This window comes from Zingiber officinale, chromosome 6B (genome assembly GCF_018446385.1).
Source record: "Zingiber officinale cultivar Zhangliang chromosome 6B, Zo_v1.1, whole genome shotgun sequence".
NCBI lineage: Eukaryota > Viridiplantae > Streptophyta > Magnoliopsida > Zingiberales > Zingiberaceae > Zingiber > Zingiber officinale.
In genome coordinates, this window is record NC_055996.1 from 7,011,796 (window position 1) to 7,036,252 (window position 24,457).

The following is a 24,457-nucleotide window of genomic DNA, read 5'->3' on the forward strand; positions in this document are numbered from 1 at the left end:
GGGATGTGGCACTCTCCACTGTCTCTGACTGGTGACAGACATCCCGCTCGGCCCTGAAACCTTTTTATCTTGAGCATCGGAAACCCGACCCCTAGTCGGGTTGTCTTTCATTCGGCTCGAGGGATTCACGGCCGGTCGGCCCTCTGAGTCCAGTCGATCGCGTCTCAGGGTTGAATATCTTGACCTTTGACCTCCACGTGCCGTTGACCTTCCGCCAACAAGGATCCCCCGTCCTTACCACCGGATCAATCATTATCTCAAATTTATCCTAAATCTAAATGGTCAAATTTTACTCATTTGTTTGTGTTTTTATTTTAAGATTATCTATGTTAGCGGTGTGTTATGCTGCACACCCTGTGTACGCGACCCGCGTGCTTAACTGAAACCTATCATGTGGGCTGGTACCCACAACACATGGGGTGCAGCATAACCAAACCATCTATGTAATCATGTCAGCATCTATTCATTATCTTATAATCATTTCTTATGAATTTTCCTCATATGAAATTAGGAAAAAGCTAGGCATTTATGCTTATTTTGAATTATAATAGTTATTGTGAATAAATTTTATTTATAAATTCATATATTGACATCATTCGGCAATGTGTTAGACTTCTTAATTTAAAAGTTTTCCAGTCTACGACACTCGCACTGGATAAAACCCCACAAGATAAGTGTCATTTGGAAAGTAAATTCTTTTTCTTTTTCTAAGAAAGAGGTAGAGACAAATTTTTTCTAGTCTACTGTTTTTATCATAGTTTATAATGAAATAAGAATCACAAATGTATTTCTGAAAAAAAATCATTTCCACTAATTTGAGAAGTCATTTCCCTCGAATGTAAATGTTTTTTTTTAAATTTTTTTACCAATATAAATTTTCCCACTGACCATAACTTTATATTACATCAAATACAAAAAATCAAAAAAAAAAACAATTCTAAAAGGTACAATCTGTCTGTGCGCAGCAAACGCGCTGAAGGTGCCCTGACCGTGAATGACAGCAATAATAATAGACTCGAAGATTTTCTGGTTTCTCAAAAATATACAAACAGAATCGAGTGCACCAGCAACTTATTCACGCAGCACCAATGGAGTTTCAGATCTGCGATAGGAAATTAGTGTGCCGCCTCTCTACTGTAATACTGATCCAAGGTCTTTGCAGGAATACGGTGGAGAAGCTCGCGAGGGAAAATGCGTAGTAGAGTCCATGCGAGGTCAAGGGATTGGAAGATGTTACGGGTGTCGTAGGCCCCTTGTGAGACGAATTTCCTTTCGAACTTGTCTAGGAACTCCAGGTAGAGCTGCACCGCAATGATTGCAAAATGGTAGTGTCATGTTTTCGCATGAAGACCATACGAAACAGAGGAAGGGGAGAGAAATACCAAGTCCTCAGATGAGAGAGCCTCCTCTCCCACCACTGCTTTCATTGCTTGCACATCCTTTCCAATGGCATAGTTGGCATAGAGCTGTATAATGAAGGAAAGCAATAGAATGAATTGAGATTCAAATGCAAAAACATAAATGCAATCGGTGTAAGAATTTACGCAGACCTGGTTAGAAACATCCGCATGATCAGGACGAGTCATGCCCTCACCAATAGCACTCTACAGGGAAATTAATTAAATTATGAAAGGAATGAAGAAAGAGTAAGGCCTTCATGCTATCAGGAAACTAACTTTCATCAACCGAGATAAAGAAGGGAGAACGTTGATTGGAGGATATATCTGCAAAAAAGAAAAGAGAAGTCAGTTAAATCCCCTATGACAAGAGCTACACTACTGATCCGTTAAGCTAGAAATAAATGGACAATGTAGACATTTAAATTACCTGGCGATTATGGAGCTGCCTATTGATATATATTTGACCTTCAGTGATGTAACCAGTAAGATCAGGAGTAGGATGTGTTATATCTATGCAAAAATGCAAAATTTCAATCCTGACTCTCTAGTTTTTCTACCTAAAGATACTGCAAATGAGAGAAAGCACAGAAGTTTCCGAGATATTCAAAACATCATGAAAATGTAGAGTATAATCTCTTTAATGTGGCAAAAGATGATTCGCTCACCTAGCGCCCGCGCCAACCCGTCCCTGGGCCAACACAGATGAGGTAAATCACGGATGACTATTAGTCATTGGTGCAGTGGCCAAGGCATGCTCGGACATGCTAATTTTGACCCGACCTAATGTGGCAACACCTCATACCTCAACCACCGCACCAGCCCAAGGGGGCAGAGTATAATCTCTTCAAGATATTACATTAGGATTATTTGCAAGAAATTTGCTAGTCTAAACTGCCTATACATACCATCATTTGGCATGGTTAAGATGGGTATCTGCGTAATGGAGCCTTTTCTTCCTTCTATACGTCCAGCTCGCTCATATATAGTTGCCAAATCTGTGTACATATAACCAGGATAACCACGTCTACCTGGCACCTCCTCTCGAGCGGCTGATACCTAAAACCATTAGCATAAAGAGAGCCTTTAACTCATCAATTTAATTGCATAATAGCATTGGAATGGTTTAAGACAAAATGAGAATTAATAAATGTAATTTTCCTGAACATAGACAAACTAGGGCTTAGAAGTGAAACTTAATTGCTAGAGAAAGATGAAATAGGGAGTGAAGGCTTTTACAAAGAATGAAACTCCACCAGGACTACACTTCAGATGGCTGAAATTTGCTCTGCGGAACCAATGTTTCAAATGCGCAGCTTCATATTCACCAGGAAACAATAGTCGATACAAGTGAGTGAGACAATGAAGAGCTGGCCAATTAGCCAGAGATGATAAACACAACAAGAACACTAAACATCCTGAAACATTTAATAAGTGACGTAGAATGAATCTTAAACTGGTGACAGGACTCTACCAATTCAGCATACGCCATAAAAATCATGATTTTTAAAAACAAAAGGAAAATTTTCAGAAACTTTTTTTGATAGAAAGTTTAACTTTGCACTGTATAAAATAATTTTCAAAAAATTCTATCTAGTTTAATACTGTTTAGATGATTTTGTATGAATACACAATAACACAAACCTATTACAATACAACTAGCATGCCATTACATGGATTGCCAGTTCATCAACATCTCAAGGGATTAACGAAAAATAAAACAACACACAGTATTGCTTAAATAACATAAACAATTCCTTTTGTAAGTAAATTCTTTAAGCATGCTACATACATTCTAGACATGATATATAAAACATACATATAGAAATAAATTTGATGATATAAACAATGTTGTGAACATTCAGCATGAAGAATTAGAATGGAGTTTTACCTCACGAAGTGCATCAGCATATGAGCTCATGTCAGTTAAGATAACAAGTACATGCTTCCCACATTCATAAGCTAAATATTCTGCTGTTGTGAGAGCAATTCGCGGAGTGATGATGCGCTCAATAGTGGGGTCATTTGCCTGGATAATATATTCTCCACTTGTTTATTCACGTTAATCATTGGCAGGGGGGAAAGAAACAGTAGCATAAGGTAATTATATAAATAGTAAAGAACCTACCAAATTTAGAAAGAGTGTCACTCTTTCCATAGAACCATTTTCCTCAAAGTCACGCTTGAAGAACTGTGCAGTTTCCATGTTAACTCCCATGGCAGCAAATACAATAGCAAAGTTGTCTTCCTCACCCTGCTGATAGAAAGAAGAAATAAATGAATAACTATACACACCAAAGTAAGAAAGTAATATTGTTATTGCAACTGATCAAATCACCTCCTATATTACCTATACACGTAAGTTAATTAAATGCGAACAAAAAGGGTAATCTTCTTAACCGTGTGGCAGTGCAAGTTATACTCGTTTAACAACTCATTAAGGATATGAAAATAAGCATAATGATTAGTCCCTGCATGTTAAATGAATATCTAAGCATAACCAACTTTTGAGTTTGTTCAATCAATAGCCTAATCCTAGACAGCTTAGGATTTGTCCAACCCAAACACCAAGGACTATAGTCTATTAGGCAAAACATTTATGTTCTTGACAATAAAGAAAATACAGTGTTCAGGATTTCTTTACAGTGTCAATAGGACTTAATACTTAATTAGGAAATATCTTGGTACTTCCATCAAAAAATCAACAACCAGAAACATGGGTGTATTTGCATATGCAGTGGGGCATCTGTGGTGGGAATATTTCTTAGTTAATTCTATTATGTAACATGGGTGTATTAGCATAAACATGTCGGCGGTAATGTTTTCAGAAACAAATATTTATGTACCCATGCTATAAACCTAAAAACATTGCTCAGAAAAAGTTATTTCAAGTCTTACTCCTAAATTAGTCACCCAAATGATCATAGTACTAGTAGTTAAATAAGATCATTAGGGTTGGGATACCTCCAAAAGATTGTCAGTTTTTTCTAGACGTTTCACAAGGCCAGCCTGACGACAGATCTGAGCAGCTATTTCATTGTGTGGGAGACCAGCAGCAGAAAAGAGGGGGATCTTCTGCCCTCGAGCAATAGAATTCATAACATCAATGGTTGATATTCCAGTTTGAATCATTTCTTCAGGATAGGTTCTTTCACTAGGATTGATGGAACTTCCTGGAACAAAATGTCAGTCATTGAAAGTTAGTAATCCTTTTCAAGGAAAGAATTACTGGACTGTCGAGGTTTAAAAGGTAAAACCATTTTTAATATCAACTCACCGGATATATCCAAATATGCCTCAGGCAAAATAGGAGGGCCATTATCTATAGGCTTTCCTGAACCATTAAAAATGCGTCCAAGCATATCAAGAGATACAGGGGTCTTCAGAACCTGAATTAATAAAAAATATTATGAGGTAAGCCCAAAACACTTGAAAGTAGTGAAAGAGTAAAAACTAATCAGAATAATAAGACTACAAGCTACTGAAATTTTCAAATGTGGATAGAAACTAAAGTTGAATGGTTGTTGCACATCCACCTGACATAACAACGTGACATTAATGTGACAAAAATTGAAACACAGACTATGGAGGCAATGTTGCAAGATATGCCCCCAGGGTTTGGCTGAGTTGGTCACCACACAATTCCTGGCAAAGCACGGAGAAATACCCTCTCATGTGGTGGCCTGCATAGTTTCCTGATTTACCTCTCTACAAATGGTTGTGGGGCCGGACGTGTGGGGCACCTGGGTCAGCGTATGACCTTTTTGCCAAATGTTGCAAGAAGATACAAGTACAAGCAGAAGATTCAAATTGACACAACTACTGAATAAATTATTTTATATTAATTCCAAGCAGCATAAGAAGTTTGAACTTTTAACTAGATTTACAATTATAAATTTAATTTTTGGAAATCTTAACTAATTTTACATGGTTTGATATAGAAAAATCATGTCTACGTGTTGTGCACATTCTTAAAGAACTAATTAGTGCAGAGTAATAGGAATTAGTCGGTAGGGTTGAGTTGATCAGATTTTGTGAAAAAACCAACACACTCTCATGGTTCATGGGAAATGACATGATAGAATAGTCCTGAATCAATTTTTTTTGAAACGTGCAGAAAGTTTTAATTATTTGAACTTCAAAATAAAGTAGGATGAAGTTGTAGCTTTGGTCATATGGTGATTTTTTTCTTAAAATCTCCAGGTTATTTTTCAATTTATATATATAAATACAATTTATATTCTATAGAATTTTGATCGTGATAATTTTTTAAGTTTTTCTAGATCATGTGAAAATTTGACCCCAAAAATCAATCTTATAGAAGATAAAATTTGAAAGCAACTAGAAGAAAATTCTAGGATCTGAGAACAAAAAGGAATTGGGAAGCAATTTTTGAACTCCATAAAACATCTAGAACAAAGCTTGCTCTAGAAATTCCTATCCATTAAATTGATTCAACTAGAAAAAGAGCATATCATATCTTCATAAGATAAATGTTGTGTGTACCACAAGACCAACACTAAGTGATTGACGTGGAGAAGCCTGACATGGTAGAAGCCTAACATATTTTGACTTCTGCTTTTTTTTGTTCGACTTGAAGATATAGCATCATACATAGATAATCTGAAATGACTGTACATTTTAAACCGCATGAATGGAGACAGAAACAGCATGCTCTAATTGTACACTAACTAAAGCTCATGTGAAATAACTGGAAACAGTATGTTGACTTAAATTCAAGCATGAAGAAGAACATGTTAGTTAGTGCATAAAACTAGTCACCACACATAAGGATTTGCAACCTTCTATATTTACCAATCTCAGAACTCTAAAAGGAATATATCATGCTAAAACATATTAGTTTATAAATATGTGCATGCATAAATTTCATACAGGAAGGTCAAAAAATATCACCTCGCCAGTGAATTGCACAGTGGTATATTTGTTGTCAATTCCTGAAGTTCCTTCAAACACCTATACAACATAGTGTGTAAAAGAAGATACAATTAAGACAAGCTTTTAAAACAAAAGTACTTCTAGATGCTCGATATCTTTGTTGAATTCTAAAGCAAGTACAAAATGTGTTATTTTTTACCAACCAAAAACACGTGAAATTATGCAATTTGGATATTATATTATAGCCTAAAGCATTAAAAAAACAATAAAAAGTATCGGTTTTCATGCAAATAAAAATTCCATAAATCTTTGGAATATGAAGTTAAAGGAAACTGTCTTCATTATTCTCTATCAAATAATCAAATGGCTCAAGCAAAAGCTCTAAGGTTGAAGACAACAACCCAAATCCTGCAAATACTTCACCCAGGTGAGTTTTCAATAAGAAATTTTCAAATTTGCAGGTTTAAAGTAGGAAGATTCAAAATTTACCCGTTTTGGAGGTCTTCGAATTTGTAAGATATTTTTTGATCAAAATTATAAATTATTTTAATAGGTTATTCATTTACCACCTTGAAAGAGACCACAATTCTCTCTTGTTTGCTTACTTTTAAGTTAATAAAATTTGAGTTCTCTTCATGAATTTTGGATCCCCCTTCCTAGGTTTCGTTCATCTTTGTTGTTGCATCAAGTGATATCAAAGTCAAACTTGGTTTGGTACCCTGTTCTCATTCTTCATTTCCTACACAATTACCCTATCCCTTTGAGCCATTATGCTCCCGACCTTCAAGAACCTGTCTTTCTGATCTATTCCCCAATACACTGCATGAGGCAACCTGCACCGTCTCGTTCAGAACAACATCCCTATAAAACTCAGATCCTTAATCCGCCTCCATCACCTGCACTATCACCTAGTCATGTATTGTCAAACATTCAATTGCCACATGCTAAAGCCAACATCTTTTAGTGATACAGCTGATGTAGGCTGCCATGCATTCTCATGCCAACAATTAATCCTCCATCACACAATTCACAAAAGGACCAAAAAGAAAACATAAATGCAATTATTCCTTTTATTTATTGGAAGAGAGGACCAGAGAAAAAGATAATGCATAATTATGTTATGCTCCTTGAAGATCAAAATTCAGATGATGTGACAAGAATTTCTTATTCATTAAAAAGAATGCCCAAATTGAAGATGTTGATAAATCAACTCGAGTTGACTTCTCTTTGGTAGGGGAGATATGACAGAAAAATTAAGGGGTTTTTTAAATTGAAACTTTGAAATTTTATATGTTTGAAAAGTCGTAAGATTTTTCTTTGGTTAAACATGGCAACTAGGCTAATTGGATTCTTCTTTAGGGGGATAAGGTATTTTAGGTATAATTTATTCATTATCTAGGTTGTAGGGAAATTATGCTTATTTCTTCTAAAATTGGTCATGGTTAACCCTTTAAAAGAACACAACCGTTCTTGTTATGTCATCTTTCAATTTAATAAAAGTTAAGTTCTCTTCATGAGTTCAAGTTTCTTCTTCGTGAGTTTGTTTTTCCTACAATTTTATCACAAGGAATTCTCCAACAACAACGGAAAAATAATAAACTTCCCATTGTAGTCATTTCTTTCTTGGTTCTTGAACATTTGGGAATCTTCATGACAAAATATATAGATACGTGCTCAACATTTTTATAGCCCTGGAGAAATAACAGGAATCACAAAAGTGACATTTGACAAAGTGTTTATACATTCCTACAACTTCCTCAAATTAGTACAGATTACATAGTTTACCCAAAATGCAAACAAAAAAATCAATTGATTTTGCAATCTGTCTTCGTTGTGAATTTCTTACTGTGATCTAGAATAGTATTAGTCAATTTCTGCCAAAATTATGTAATTCATAATGTAAAATATCCCTAGATTCATAGAACAAAAGACACAAGATAAGATCTAGTAAATTATTCTTAGTTACTCTTAAAACCTATTTCCTTACAGTTCTGCAAGGAGAAATTATTTAGTGATTAGTCTGTTCTATTACCTTCAACTATTCTGGCAGATCTTAACACTTCGAATTTTATCTTAGGAGCTAATTTGGTAGTGCACAAGATGTGTACAAAGATATGACAAAGAATAGGTAAAGGTATCAAAAACTGATGAGGCAGAATTATCTTCAAGCCTTCTGCAACTCAAACCAAACAAGTGAGGAATAATGGATTACCCAGACAGTACTTTCATAGTTGATTGACAATAATCATGCAGAAAACTGTAAAGGAATAAATGACAAGTTCTCTTCATATTTTAAATAGGAAGAATATCTAAAATCATTCATACTTGCACAACAGCTTTTTCACCATCAACTTCCAGGACCTGACCACGTCGAATAGTGCCATCTCCTAGTCGGATATTAACAATCTCCTGGTACTTGGGACCCTGAAAGGCATTTGTAATAATGAGAAAATGAAGTCTGGGAAACAAACAATTGGAAGTTAGTGTACATTTTCATAATGAAAAATTGAAAATACATCAGAGGTAAGACAATGTAATACCTTCACTTTATCCAAAATAACTAGTGGTCCTGCCACTCCAGAGACTGTCCTGTACTCTGTCTCACCAAAATGAAAAAGAAAATTAATATGAACTTCTAACACATTATAATGTTACAAAAACTCATTGACACTTGAAAGAGTCATGAAATCGTTACCAAAAAAAAGTGCCATAACAGAAACCAAGAATAAAGCCCACTACACTTCTCTGTGTCATTAATAGCAACATTTATGCCAACTCAAGTTGCATTGAACATTTATAATAAAAAAATCATAGAAACTCACAATACATCAATGTAATTTTTTTAAAAAAAAAATCTGCTAGAAATGGGTGGAAAAGTTCAGCATAATTGCCATTCTCATGCTTAAGAATGAAAATAAAATATAAAAAATCCATTTTGAGTTTTGATGAATTAATCTGAAGAAATTCAACCAAATTTTGCAGCTAAATCATCTTATAAGCCAAATAATTGTTAATTCAATTTTTTTTACACATATTGCATCTCTTTAACGTAAAAAACTAAATAGTTTATTTACTTCTAAAAATAAGACTATAATAATTAGAAAATGAATTGAATTAAAAATTCTATTGCATTATATCACACTGATATGCTCCACATATGTTAAAGTGTATTGAAATGAATTTAAATGGATCTTACTCATTTAATCCCTACATTTTCTCTTTTGATAACACCATATCTATTAGATAATTGAATTAAAAAAAAATCTTAATAATTTTTACTTAAAAGTATATTGAGACCAATTTGTATAGATTTTAAAGATATGATTATAACAATTAGATAATCAATTAAATTAAAATTTTGGAGAAAGAAACTACAAAATGTAACAAAGATTACTTGAATTCATCTTGACATATACAATGAAATATGCTAAAACATGTAGAGTGTCAGCATAGTAGAATCCTCATTAACGCAATCAATGTAGGTGGCACATAAGAGATTAACATGGGTACATTTTGACTATGTCGCCCGGCATGACACATGATTTCAAAACACAACTTTAGTAGACCATTCACCTCAATTTGATAATGTAGTTTAACCCTACTTTATTTTTTTTCCCCTCAATTCCACTATGCAAACCAATAGTCAAATAACCTAGTCAAAGCATGGTAAGCTCTAGACCAAACTATATGCATACAACTCTAGCATGTATATCATCACTGAAGCACAATTATTAATTCCCTGAATCCTTGGACTGGTGGGACTTTAAGGATCAAGCTCAAACAATGTTGATTGTTGATGCTACTCAATAGTTCAGACTTCTTGATATTAATGGAAAATTAATCAATACAAAAATACCCACCAAATTTCTTTAGTTTATATGATCAAACAAAGACAAGTTCAAAAGCATAGATCAGATGATCTTAACAAAGGAAAATGTTCAGCTAGTATAAAGTCAGACTGATGATGATAGCTCCATACCCATGCCAATCTCCAGTGATCCTTCCTCCATGTCAACCACCTTCTTTGCCTCGCCCATGCTTGAAGCCTGAGGGAGTTAATAAGCAACAAATCTATCATAATTTTTAGTAAATGCAACCATCTATTTAGTATGACTAATACACTAAGACACGTTTTCCTATGAATTATAAAGAAAAATATAAAACAACAGCGCAGAATGGACCTGGAAGCCAAACCGTGATCTAATTCGAGGCCTTAATTTCAAATTTGAAAAACAAAAACTCAAATTCTAATGCCAAGAAATCTAATCTACTAACGGTAATCAACTCAGATTTAAACGAGGAATATCCACCAAAATATAGCGCCTTAAAGAACTAGCTAAGCAAGAGTCATCGTATGCAGATCCACAGTAATAAATCATTCCGTCTACCTAATATCAATAAAACAAAAACAAAAACAAAAACAAAAACGATCCGCCAAACAAGCAGATCGCTCCCAAACAGAAGCACACTTGGCTACGAAGATCTCAACAATCATGAACCAGAGGTCAATGAAACGAGATCTCCTCTGACGAGACCTATCAGAAGCGCACCTGAGAGGGGATCGCCGAGGGGATTGAAGCGGCGGAGAAGTGGGACGCGACGACGACGAAATAATTAGGCGGAACTGAACGATTTCATCGAACTTCTCCCACCGCGGCGATGGTAATCAAATGGGCAACGATATGGCAACCGATAGCCGTCCGATCGAGAAAATAAAATCAACCGATGGCATATGTTTGGTTGTAATATGAAAATAAATAATAAGTTTCAGCATGCACTATTGCTTTTTTTATCGGGAAAAAAAAATAAGTAGAAAAAATAATTACCAATTTCCAAATATTTTTTGTGTAGGGTGAAAAATATTTATTAAAAAAAATTACTCGTTTTCATAAGATAAATTTGATTTCTTCTTAAAAAAAATGTCTCTTCAACATTTTACTCCCAAAGAACTAAAAACATATGTATATTTTCACACATATAAGAAATACTTTTCATGGTCTTATCAAACTTAAATTGTTGATAAAACAATTTGATTGATTGAGAATTTCAAAAATAAAAAGAAGAAGAATATCAGCAGTGGGAAACATAAAAATTATTTACCACAAAATTATGAAGATCATGAAAGCTAACAACAAATGCAAGTTAGCGAGCAATTTTGTATAAATTGTTCCAAGTTATACTCATCAAATATGAACAATAAACAGATTAGCTCAAAGACAGATTGAAACTAGTCCACAGAACATGAGCAAACAATGATACCAATGGAGTGAACTAACTCAAGGAAAAACAACAATAAAGATGACAATGAACTTGCTGTGTGTAAACTATTTCCATGAAGCTTGGTACAACAACCTATACGATACAACATATGGATTTATACATTCAGGGGGATCACTAAGCGAACCCTATAAGAATATTATGAAATGAAACGACTAAATTATCAAAACTGGAGAAAAAGAATTGGAAGCCATAACTATAGCAAGAAAAGGAACGTTATATACTGAAGAAACAGAACCTCAGGTGAGCTACTCTTCTAAAGATTGAGAAGTCGACAGGGCTCTCTTGTTTAATCGCTCCCTGAGTTGCCTGATCTTCGCATCCACCCTGGCAGTAAAACCAATCTTAGTCTTCTGTCTGGCCTTCGACTTTTCTCTCTTCCACATATGTGCATCCTCGATGTCCTTCTTATAATATTTGATTTCCTGAATCACATGCTGATCCTGTGGGTTGAAGGCCCTTTGGAAGGCCTTGTGCGTCAGATATGGAATATTGCAGGCGGCTGTGACTATAATCGTTGCGATCCAAAATATTGGTGCTGGTCCAAGAGCCTCCAAGAGTATCTGATAGGCATTTCCAGAGATTGTTGGCGAGGACATTCCATAGGCAACCAAGAAGAGGTACCATGTAGCAACACTGCCCCACACGAAGAGATGCTGGATCCATGTGAAGTGGTTCATAATAAGGGCAATTTGCACATTGACAGTCCAAATAATTGAGGTGAACATTGTGGTTCCAACGACAGCCATATCTGCGGTCTGCCCTCCTGAGCGAAATGCCTGATGGTAAAGCATCCCAATGCTGAGGAAATATATGGCAATGGATGTATATAGGCCATTGAACATCCATCCGATAATTCTGTACCAATCAAAAAATAGGTTCCTTTGCCCTTGTTGGTACAATGCTGGGAACTGCAAGACAATAGCCATTTATGCTGTCAAACAGGTTCAAGCTTGCAGTTGTGAATCAGAAAAAGTTTGCAAGTTAAGGATAAAAATGTTAGATAGAGAAAATTGCTCTCAAAAGGAAATTCAGAGTACTAGTATTTCTTTATATGACACTAGAACATGGAGAGCATATAATTCTAGTATAAGAAAATAAATTCACAGGTATACCTGCAAGCAAACTTCGGAAGAGACATCTTGCTCAAATACACCCAATGTAATGACTGGCAATGAAGTGAGAACAACATTGAATAGAAGCATATACCAGTCATCATATACTGACTGCCCAGAGAACCCCGTATATGCCTCAAAGAAGAATATTGTGAGCCCAAATGCTATGTTTTTGTAGAAGAAATAGCAAATCTGGGGGGAAAAAATGCTAAGTTGGTAAAGAGCACACTCTTACAGTAGAACAGGTACCTAACAAATATTATTAAGTGCAAAAGTCCTAGGATCTCACCATGAGTGCTATTCTCTTGTAGCACCAGTGACCATGTACAACAAGAAGTCGTTCTAGGAATCTAAACTGAGAAATAGAGAAATCGCTAGCCATAACAGCCTGCAAAAAGTCAAGTCATGTAAGTTCAGAGATTGTTAAATCAAGCCCACCTTTTGGTAGCTCAGACAATTTTGAAACAAGGGACCTCGTAGTTGCTGATATGCAACTGTTGATTATGTAACATTACCCACCTGCATCCCTTCTACACCACTTATACCTACACCAATATCAGCCTCCTGAATCATGCCCACATCATTCGCACCATCACCAATGGCCAGAGTGACTTTTCCAGTGCCTTCTTTTACTAACCTAGTAACCTGAAGCGAGAAAAACAATGAAAACCTGCAACACAATTTCTATGCATGTAAAAGTCAGCCAAATGAGATAAGATACCAATGCTTTCTGCTTAGGAGAGACACGGCAGCATATGACAGAAGCACAGTTGACTGCGAGATTTAGAAAATGATTCTTCATATCATCCTCTAGGACATATGTTAGTGTTTTTCCATCAATTATTAAAGCAAATGCTTCATACGGATCCTTCTCCAAATTGATCATTTGCGAGGCATTAGTTATTTGCATCAAAAGGCTCTCTTTAGCTGCCTGGTCAATCATCAAATATAATTTACAGCCTACTGTCAGATGCTTGTTCACAAATCAGAACACTTAACCTAACTCAATTTTTTTTAAAAAAAAACACAATTTTAATTGAAATGTTAAAGATCTACCTTGTTAGCATCCTGTGCTACCACATTGTTTATGGTGGATAGACAAATTTGTTTCATGCCTTGCCTAAGCAAACTGCAAGCAAATCTGAAAACAAAAAAAAATAATGTCAACAGAATATTTCTTTGTGAATACAGAAGACAAGTCCCACAATTATGACATGTGGTTTTAAGTAAAACTAAATGTTATAAAATGTAACTTCAATATCAGAAATGATATTAAAATTCCGAATTTGGAATTCAACAAGAATAATAAAGATCTAATTGATAGAAAAAAACAAGGGAGGGGCCAGTGAGGAGTTTCCAAATAATTTTGTGATTTTCATGCATCTCTTAAATTAAAAGATTTTTTATAGGTTATAAAATGCCATACCTATGGCTCAAAGCAAATAGAAATATTAGGAAACAACACATAACAAAAGTGAGAATGCAAAGGTGGATGTGTGGAGTACATGAAGGATAAAAATAAAAATATTAATTTCTGATAGCAACTTGACGTATCCGTAATAGATGATAATATAAGAGAAAATGAATTAAGAGAATGTGGAAAAAGTTCAAAATGAATAATAATTCTCTTACTAGACAAATTGAATTGATAGGAGTTGAAAAGTAAAAAAGGTATAATAAGACCAAAGAAAACTCTGAATGGAATAGTTAAATATGATTTAATACAATGAATAATTACAGATGATATATCATAAGTTCAGCGGATGAAAAATTCATGTAGCTGACAGCTGACCCCAAATAGGTGAGTCAGCATACAACCCCAAATAGGTGAGTCAGCAGGTGATGTAATGAACATAGAAGACTTATAATATACTGTCACTTAGGTTAATGCAAGGAAGACTGCATATGCATACCCGATATTAATAGCAGTTTCAATCTTATCACCTGTCAGCACCCAGATCTTCAGACCAGCCTGCGCTAATTTGTCTATACACTGAGGAACCTATACAGGATAGAAGCAAATTAACAGAGGAACTTGAAAAAAAAAACGAATGATATAGATAAAAGAATACCCCTTTCTGTAATTTATCTTCCACGGCAGTTGCACCAACAAGAATCAAATCCCTTTCCATTAAATCGGAGATTCGCTCAACTTGAGCTTCTCTATCAGGTCCAATAGTAGTTTTTGCTTTTAGAAATTCTGCATTCCAATCAGAATACTCAGATTCATCTAGCACCCTATATGCCAGTGCTAAGGTTCGCAAACCCGCTTCCCCATATTCTGTTAAATGCTTGTTTGTTTCACTCTCATACATTCTTCCATTTTTTGCCAGTCTATCAAATATGATGCTGCTCAACAAAAATAATTTAAAAAAAAAATCAAATATCAGTAACAATTCAATTCGTATGTACCACCTACATTAGTGATTTCAGATCTGACTAAAGACATAATTCACACAAACTACATCTCCAGTCACAAAAAAAAAAAAAAAATCCTTTGTATAAAAGTTAGACATACCTATCAGCACCTTTGCAAAGAAGAAAAATTTTCCCACTTGCATCACGCACAATTACAGACATTCTCTTCCTTTTGCTGTTGAATTCCAGCAGATTGAGAATCTTGAACTCCCTATGTTAGAATAAAATATCAAGTTGCCAAGATCTTCATAAAAAAAGAAAACTTGTTAATTAAAGCATGCCAACTGAATTGTTACCTCTCAATAAGATCTTCAGAAGATGAATATTTCTCCCTAATGAATACACTAGATTGAGTCCTCTTACAAAACTCAAAGCCAAATTCCCTGGCAGCAACAAGAAATGCTGCTTCATCTGGTGACTCTGCTTCATAAGTAAAGCCACCAGTTTTCTCATCTGGTTCAGGAATTGCACTGTGACACAATGCAAGGATCCTGAAGAACAGAAGAATGGTATCAGCTGTGGGTTCCTTTGCCCAATTTCCATGCATAAGCCTGTCATCTTCAAAACTGAAACCTTTAATCGTAGGTTTTCTCGGATTATCACTTTTGAAATCTATCTCATGATCCAACTCAACTTCATATGACCCATAAACACCTGCATCATCTCCAGTAGCTTCTGATTCCATATGCTTGGAAGCTGCAATTTCCACTTCACTAGAACGCACACCATAGGAAACACCAGCAATCGAACACTTCAAAAAGTCCATCTGATTGCAGGTTAAAGTTCCTGTTTTATCAGACAATATTGTATCAACTTGCCCAAGCTCCTCGTTCAAGTTAGAAGTTCGTGCCTGTGCATGATTTCCTGTATCCTCGTCATACATGAGGATATCTCCATTAATGAATGTGGCTTGTAAGACCTTGACAACTTCTATGGAAACATATAGAGAGATAGGTATCAGATATCCATAGAGAATAAGAGCTGTGACCAGATGGAGGAACCCAGAGAGTGCTGCTCTATCTGGATCATACAAGCTTGTTGTCTGATCTGGTTGCAAATACCACCAATTCGGCATCTTATTTTTGGTGATTATAGCAAACCCTATTGAGCTAATCACTGAAATGAGTACAAGAAGTGTAAAAAGAACATATATGATTCGATCCATTTTCTTCTCGATCCTGCTCCTCTTAGAAGGTGACTTGGTTGCATTTTGCATAACTTTGCTATCATGACCAGCAAAGATAACTACTCCATAAACATAATTAGTGTTCCTTAACTTTGAATCTCTGAGCAGAATATGATTTGGCTCGAGTGCAAAGATTTGTCGTTCATAATCAAAGTTGCCAACAAAAGTGTATAGATTAGGATTTGGGTCTTCACACCTTATGGTAGCTGTAAAGTCCCTGAAAGCCTCATCATCATCCAAAGCTAAGGTCACTTCCAAAGATCTTTTGACTTTCAAATTAGTTTCACCGTCCAAATTCATTGTCTCCACATAGCAAATTCCATCCTCATAGCTCGACGATAGCAGAAGCAAGTCAGCTGGAAAAAATTGGTCCTTCTCAACCTTCACAACATCTCCAACACGAATATTTTGCCACTGCTTGTGGTCAAACTGTCCCTCCCCCTTGTGAACATTGACCTTCCGCATATTTACTTTCATGTCTTGCATAAATCTCCGCCAATCTTCCAGTGCCTCTTTTGCCATACTCAACCCTACAACGAAGGCTAAAGGAGCAATCATGCTCACCGGAGTGAAGGGGGAAACAGGGGTAAGAGAGAGGGCCGCAGCCAAGAGAAAATAGATGTTGGCTACTCGGCGGAATTGTTCAAATAGCGCTTTTGGAAGGAATGTGATGACATTATACTTTGTGGTGGTGATGTAGTTGCTAGAATACTTGAAGGGCTTCTTACGGTGGAGCTGGGGCTGGTTGCAGTGGACAGTGCGGGAGTAACTAGGGCCTCCATGGAAGGAAGGTTGCTCATCATCTCCCACGGTGGGCCAGAAGCGGGCAAAGGTATAGATCTTGCTCCATCGTAGTCGATCCCTTCTTCTTCCGCCTGGCATCACTAAATTTCTTTCAGCTCAAGCTAAGCCGTTTCGTCCTTCAAAATATGGGAACTTTCTCCTTAATCTCTAAAAACAATATGGCCGACACAGCAACGAAGAAAATTTGCAGAATGTATTGTTGGGACGGAAATGTTCCAGAGATTATCTGAGAAATTCAAAAAGAAATGAATTAAAAGCAACTCAGAACGCTGTGTTAGTCATTCAGACCCGACTGAAAACGATCAGATTTGGACATTCCAATTGCTTAACAGCATCGATTTCCAAATCGGACTTCATGTTCACTGGCCCGACAACAAAACTCAAAATTTTGTAGCTCGAACGACAAAACATCATCGATCTGCAAGTTGGACGAACAACTCGCCCCGAGACGGTATCATCCCAAATCTCCGCCAGTAAGAAGAGAACATGAACTGGATGAAGACCACGAGAGAGGAAGCCAGAAGAAATAAGAGATCTAAGATTAAGCCGAAGCCAGAGGAGGCTAAACCGCACCTAGAAACGTCTTCAAACTCGCCGCCGAATTGACCGTGAGGTCGAGCGCCACGCAGATCTCCTCCGCCTCCACCTCCGCGATCTACCAAAGGGCGACGAGAAATCGATCGAAGTACCTTAGCTGTGCAGAGAGACGGAGATCGAAGCACCAACAAAAGAAGTTATATCCTCTCTCTTTCTCTCTCCGCGTGTCTCTGGAAGCACGCAGAGGGGGACTAATCTTCGTCTTCGCAGATTTTAAACAGCGTATTAGAGCCAGTCTAATACTGTAATTAATGTATAAACGCAGGCCATTTGAACGCGTATCGATTACCTTCGAAGCGCCCAGTCTCTTTGACGGAACCCGGGTCTCTGGCTTTGATCCAATCAAAACACGGTAACTTCTGAGTAGTCTTGTGATGATTAAGGTAAAGCGGGACCCACCAGGACAAACAGAGGTGCCACGCGTGACGGCGCTGACGGCCTTGCCATCGCCAAGGCGGCCCGCTACCGCTAGAATGAGACCTGACCGGTTGATCCGACTTTCGAAAGTGACCAACGAAGCAAAATCTAAAAAGATATTTATGGACAGAAATTAACTAATAAAATTATATATTATGTCGATAATAATTTTATTTAAAGATTATATTTTAGTAATGGTCAGTTTTGATAAAATTACATCAAATTATTAATTTATTATTTATTAAAAAAATTATATCGAAATTACTCTTTTATTAATTTATTTAAAATTATTTTGACTTAATTAAATTATTTAAATATTATTATATATTTTAATAATCCAAGTTTTTTTTTTTCAATTTTCGACCTGTGCTAATCACTTTCTTGTTACAACTTTTATTATAATTTTAATATAAAAGTTTACTAAATAAATTCAAAATACAATTTATACAAGATCAATCTCTAGAATACTTTTTATTAAAATTTGAATGCTAATTTTTTTTATTTGTTCATTTAGTATTCATATCTACCACCATAATAATTACTAACAAGAAAAATAAATAGCGTTCATGATTATCTCAACAAGATTATGTTTATTAAGTGACGACGGGACTTGCACTACGTACACTTGTATCAGTCATGATTCATTTGTTTTCTTTTTTCGTTTTTTTTTTCTTTTAGGGATTTATCCATTTGCTAGAAGTTAATTTAAACTTCGATCGATACGTATTTATTATGTAACGTGTATCTAGTAACACCATATTAATCTTTGTTTTTGATGAAAATAAAAAATAAGGTGGCGTTTGATTCTCTCATAACAATCAAAATGAGAATGAGTATTATAGTATTGTGAAATGTAAATAAGTATGAGCTTAGATATCATTTCTTAAAAATAATATTTAGTTAGTTGAATATTTTCAATAAGAATGGACTTAAATAAATAAAAAGATTCATTCAAATTTCGATAATTTATCAAAAGGCGTATCCAAATTTTTGAATTTATTAAAAGACGCATACTATTTTATTATTTACCAAAAGATGCACCTTTTTATAATGTTTTTCTCATTCTACCCTCCTGATTATTTTTTTAATATTTTCTCTATTATTTCTCTCTTTTCTCTTTCTTCCTATGCATTCAACGTTTTTTCTCTTTCCTCTCATCTTTTTTCCTCTGTTTTGCACGTTGATTCTTTTAAAAACATGTTAACACCTTTGAGAAGCTGAAATAAACAATGAATAACATATTTGAACTCCTTGCAACCCTAGAAATCCACAAAAACTGAAATAGGTACAATCGGAACTCTCTAGGTTCATTAGTGAATTTTTATTGAAACTCACTAATGGACATAGAGAGCTCTGATTGCATCCATTTCAGTTCCTGTGGATTTCTGGGGTTGCAAGAAGTTCAAATATGCTATCCATTGTTTATTTTGGCTTCTCAGAGGTGTTGAAATATAATAAGGAAGAATCGCCAAAATTCTCCACATTGGACCTGATATCATTCTATATTAGGCTCACATTAGGCTTGATATGATTCCATATCAGCCCAACGTGGAGAATTTTGGTGATTCTTACTTATTATATTTTAACACCTCTGAGAAGTCGAAATAATATGGGTCTGATATAGAATGATATCAGACTCAACGTAGAGAATTTTGTCGATTCTTTCTTATTACATTTTAACACATATAAGAAATCAAAAAAAAATAATAAATAGTATATTTAAACTTCTTGCAACCCTAGAAATCCACAGTAACTGAAATGAAGCTCTCTAAATCCATTGATGGATTTCGACCAAAATCTACTGATAGACCTAAAGAGTTCTAATTACACCTATTTTAGTTCCTATGGATTTATGAGGTTGCAAGGAGTTCAAATATAATATCCATTATTTATAATTTCGGCTTCTCAGAGGTGTTAAAATGTTTTTATAAGAATTAACGTATAAAATAGAGGAAAAAAAGAGGAGAATAAAGAGAAAAATGTTGCATGCATAGGAGAAAATAGAAGAGAGAGAAATGACAGAAAACATATAAAGAAAAGTAATAAGAAGAGTAAAATGAGCAAAACACGTAAAAAACTACATCTTTTAATAAATAACAAAATAGCATATGTTTTTTGGAAAATTTGAAAATCTAAATACACCTTTTGATAAATTACCTTCTAAGTTTGTTCCCAATTTTCCCTTGTCATCATGGCGGAGCCATCCTTGCTAGCTTAGGCTCTAGTTTCACCCATTTTTTAAAAAATAAAAATAAATTTTTATTTAAACCCCATCCTATTTCCAATTAATCCTTAATTTTTCAATTACACCGCTGGCCCAATTAAAATTAAAATTTTATTTGAGCTCACCACAATTTCAATTAAATTTAAAATTTTCCCAATCTAATTTATAACCTCACTCATTGTGTGTTGCTCAATCTTCCATACGAGTACGTTGTTGTCGGCACTGTCTTCCTTATCTCTCCTCTTAAGCATTCGACCGCGACTCAACCAGTACAATAGCGAGCGATATTCCTAACTAATAGCGAGCGATATTTATACGACCATATTATTGTGGTCGCACTAGCCACATCATTGCTGCATTCCTTCCTGACTATCATCGAGTTATGTTCACTGTTCACTACTCTTAATTTCTTTACGGCTGCTCTCTTGTTGCAAGCAACGTCGACTCTACCTTATGATCACAATTTAGCGACTACCATCATTGTTGGAACAATTCCGTCAGCCAACTGTAACTGTCCTGATCCTGTGCCACCACCAACCTCTGAAAACTGTCAACGATCACATATATACAGCGCACGACTGCATCGAAGAAGGGTCGATTGATGTCGCCCTTCCCAAAATAAAAAACATAGGGTAAATTTTTTTTTAAAAAAAAAACATTGCAAATTATATAAATAGTTAAAGACAAATTATATAAATAGTTAGAGACCGTCCTTAAAAAAAATAAAAATTACGTCACATCAAGTATTTTATTTAAAAAATATATTTATTTTAACGTTGTTATAATAACCATCGAATAATTTATACAATATATAGAAATAATTTTATAATATTACTATGTAATCATTACTATAAACTACTTGAATCCTTATAAAATAAATGTCTTCCTTATATATTATGTTAGTCATTATTTCAAAGATTAGTAGTCGTCCATAATTTACCTCCTCCGTATTAGTCCTGGGATGGGTTGGCAGGGGCGCTGGGGGCGAGCGTATTCGCCTTTTACTATCTTGAATCCTGATAAAGATGTCCCGGTTCATAGTGTCGTGGTAGGACATCTAGATTGTCACTTAGGTACTCGCGATTTGAACCTCATCTACAATGTATTTGTAGAAAATTTTTCTCCAAATGAGAGGCGTAATCAAAGGATGCTGGGCTTCTGGGCTGATCGCTGCATGCACTTTGAAACTTCTGTGGGATCGGGTCGGTCACCCCAAAGACAATCAATGAGGTTAACTGAGATTATCATTTTTTTTAATACTAAGAAATTATCCTCTCATATAATAACTAATTTTAATTTACTTATTTATATTCTTCTAATAATATGAAATAGTGGTGGAGGATGATAGATTTCATCTTTTGCAGAATAGAATCTAATTTACTTCCCTCCAAATCGGATACGTAATCAAGGGATGTTATGCTTTTAGGTCGTCCGTTGTGATTGCTTCCTGATTGACCCTAATAGTCAGTGAGAAATTTTCTTTGGACCGAATCGATGGCCCAGATTTGACTTTACCTGACTTAGTTAATTTTTTTTGTATATAATATGATTTACCCTCTCCCAATGATGTGAGACAGTCGTGGGGAGGGGGGCATCAAGGTAACGAATTTCACTTTTTTTTTTTTAAATTATAATCTGATTTACCTCATTGGGTATCTTATCTCCTCCTTATAAAGGGTCACTGTGTTAAGAAAAAATATCCCTCGTGATTTATCTGTATGTATCTAGCAGAGGTCGACAATACTAGGCCGCATGAGTGACCATTATCACTTTTTTTTTTTTACTCTAATATAATGTTATTTATCTCTTTTTACATAACTTGGAAACGGACTATGAGAAATATATGGAGTGAGAGTAATGAGACTAGGGAAAAAACATTTCCTGTACTTTATCTGCTTATATTTCATCATGAGACTGATGATATTGAGTCGATTAGAGTGAGTGATATCATTTTTTATTCTAATAAAATTTATAATTTATGGTTTAATTTGAAGTAGATGACTTTTTGTTATTATTACATAGCTACCAATAGCTATGGTATAATTATAATTAAATTTTAAATCTTAAAATTTTAAATTTTAAATATTAAATTCTAAATACTATTATATTAAAATATTATTTTATTAATTTAATTAAAATTATTTAAATTACATTAAAATTTTTTAAAAATAATTATAAAAACTACTAAATAGTTATTACTTTATCATGATTTATATATTATAGTAATTCTAAAAATTACTAAATATTAGGCGTTATACATTATCACAATTATAGAATTGTTCCTATACATTATATTAATTAATTATAGCGGTTATGATAATATTGAAAATAAAAAATAATATTGAAATAAGGTGTATTATGGAATAAAATATATAATGGGTGCTTTTAAAAAACAAACTAATCGCATCGCCTGTGGAACAGTCGATTAAGAGGGTGTTTGGCTAAGCTTATAAGCTCTCTAAAATAGCTTATAAGCTGTTTTGGAGCTTATAAGCTCTTCAAATTTGTTTGGTAAATTTTTTTTCAAACAGCTTATAAGCTGTCAAAATAAGCTGTTTTGGAGCTTATAAGCTGTTTTTAAAAAAGTATGGAAGAGCCTACTTTTTTAAAAAATATCTTATTTTAATAATTTGTTTCTCTAAAATATCCTTATATAATTTCATAAATTCCCATCTTATCCTCGATAAATTTTTATAAGCTTGATATCTTTTTATCTCCGTCGACTTTTCTTCCAACATTGTATCATCTTCTCCACCAACGCCTCTTTCTAATTTTCTCTCCCCCGATGCAGAAATTCGCCCAAAACCCTCTATTAATAAAAATATCAAAACTCTCTATTAATAGTATTATACCCTTTTTGGTAATTTTATTAATAAAAAGATCTTATAATACCAAACACATCAATATCTTTAAGTTGATTATAATAAGTTCACCCAAACACTTTAACAACTTATTTTTAAAATAAGACCTAACAACTTATAAGCTCCTAAAACAACTTATAAGTTGTACAAGCTTATAAGCTGTTTTTAATAAGTTTAGCCAAACACCCTCTAAGTTTCAACTTCTGTTTTTTTTTTTGTCGTCATTTTAAAAAACCCCTTTTCAACGTATCAAAACAACGTCATTCCCTAAGACAATGATGCAGTTGTAATATATTGATACGGCGGGTATTAAACCGGTCTCGAGCGTTAAGTAGGTTAAAACAGTATACCGAATTGGATGAAAGCCCGTAATGAAAGACTGAAGGTAAAATATATCTGACCCACAAGAATAGATCTAAAGTGACACTGAGCCAGAGGCGATAGCTTAGAGGCAAAGGTGATAGCATGAATCAGGAGGATTATACGAATCTTCTGACACCTTCAATCTTTAATTTCTCTTTTTTGGGAGTCTAGGGACTCAGTTAATATAGAAGACGACTGATCACTCTCCTCTCCCCCTGAGTCACGAGGACACGGTCAATATTCCAATCACATCATCGGCTTTCCATCTATCTCAACTTTCGGACATGCAATTTTAATAATTTTAATGAATTAATAAATTATCATCATTTCGGAGGAGATCAAATATTTCTCAATTTATTTTTATTGATAAATTTTTTTCATGAACCTTATCATCATTCTTAAAATTAACCAACATAAATTCTTAGGATGCGTTTAATTCAAGTCATCGTATAAAGGTTATTGGGAATAAAATATAACTTAATGTTGTTTTGTTCAATCAAAGTCATGTAACCAAAACTTATTTGTTTGAAGATTTTAATGTATAATCTAATTTAATATTTTACTGTATTATCCTCCGTTATAAAATCAACTATACATATTATATATTTTTCTTTCTTTTTACAATTTTATTATTATTTTTGTGAACTTTACTATTTTTTCCTTATTTTTTATGTTTTTTTTTTTTTTTAGTTTACGTTTTTTTTCCCCCTTTTTTTTTTATTTTTGAAGTTTACGTTTTTCTTTTTTTCTTTTTTTTTTTTAAAGTTCGCTTTTCTTTTTTTTTTTTTTTATTTATGATCATGTCCCGAAGCTGAGTAAACGACTACCGAGAAATACTGCTGATGTGGATCTCCGTGTGCGGTGAAAACGCCTCGCTCCTGCAATCACAAGTCGTTAGTGCC

The 24,457-nt window shown here is 34.5% G+C and overlaps 2 protein-coding genes across 3 annotated transcripts; both read right to left on the reverse strand.

Annotated features, from left to right (window-relative positions):
* Window positions 1-826: 826 nt before the first annotated feature.
* LOC121991833 (V-type proton ATPase subunit B 2-like) lies at window positions 827-10,992 on the reverse strand. Of its 2 annotated transcripts, none has more exons than XM_042545890.1 (15): window positions 10,844-10,992; window positions 10,273-10,339; window positions 8,834-8,889; window positions 8,619-8,717; window positions 6,312-6,371; window positions 4,675-4,786; window positions 4,362-4,570; window positions 3,526-3,651; window positions 3,289-3,426; window positions 2,306-2,456; window positions 1,828-1,910; window positions 1,677-1,724; window positions 1,551-1,604; window positions 1,383-1,466; window positions 827-1,301 (listed from the first exon to the last, which is right to left on the reverse strand). In XM_042545890.1, exons 2-15 carry the CDS (start codon window positions 10,328-10,330, stop codon window positions 1,116-1,118), a joined length of 1,464 nt encoding a protein of 487 aa, XP_042401824.1. In that variant the 5' UTR covers window positions 10,331-10,339; window positions 10,844-10,992; the 3' UTR covers window positions 827-1,115. The 2 variants fall into 2 exon arrangements, with proteins under 2 accessions (XP_042401824.1, XP_042401823.1); XM_042545889.1 differs by having other exon boundaries at window positions 3,526-3,654; window positions 10,844-10,991.
* Window positions 10,993-11,521: 529 nt separating this feature from the next.
* On the reverse strand, window positions 11,522-17,890 carry LOC121991831 (probable phospholipid-transporting ATPase 4). The gene is made up of 11 exons (XM_042545887.1): window positions 17,667-17,890; window positions 15,400-17,319; window positions 15,204-15,314; window positions 14,758-15,034; window positions 14,599-14,687; window positions 13,742-13,826; window positions 13,407-13,616; window positions 13,205-13,330; window positions 12,975-13,073; window positions 12,686-12,877; window positions 11,522-12,481 (listed from the first exon to the last, which is right to left on the reverse strand). Exons 2-11 carry the CDS (start codon window positions 17,169-17,171, stop codon window positions 11,819-11,821), a joined length of 3,624 nt encoding a protein of 1,207 aa, XP_042401821.1. The 5' UTR covers window positions 17,172-17,319; window positions 17,667-17,890; the 3' UTR covers window positions 11,522-11,818.
* Window positions 17,891-24,457: the final 6,567 nt, after the last annotated feature.

Bases quoted from the DNA above. Each gene is read 5' to 3' on its own strand.
- LOC121991833 (XM_042545889.1), bottom strand. From the start codon at position 10,330: ATGGGCGAGGCAAAGAAGGTGGTTGACATGGAGGAAGGATCACTGGAG. The intron at 1,911-2,305 runs GTATGTATAGGC...ATTTTTGCATAG, and splicing joins CTTAACCATGCCAAATGATG to ATATAACACATCCTACTCCT. The intron at 1,725-1,827 runs GTAATTTAAATG...TCTTTTTTGCAG, and splicing joins GGCAGCTCCATAATCGCCAG to ATATATCCTCCAATCAACGT.
- LOC121991831 (XM_042545887.1), bottom strand. From the start codon at position 17,171: ATGCCAGGCGGAAGAAGAAGGGATCGACTACGATGGAGCAAGATCTAT. The intron at 15,035-15,203 runs GTATGTCTAACT...TTTGTTGAGCAG, and splicing joins CTTTGCAAAGGTGCTGATAG to CATCATATTTGATAGACTGG. The intron at 12,482-12,685 runs GTATACCTGTGA...ATTGTCTTGCAG, and splicing joins CTTCCGAAGTTTGCTTGCAG to TTCCCAGCATTGTACCAACA.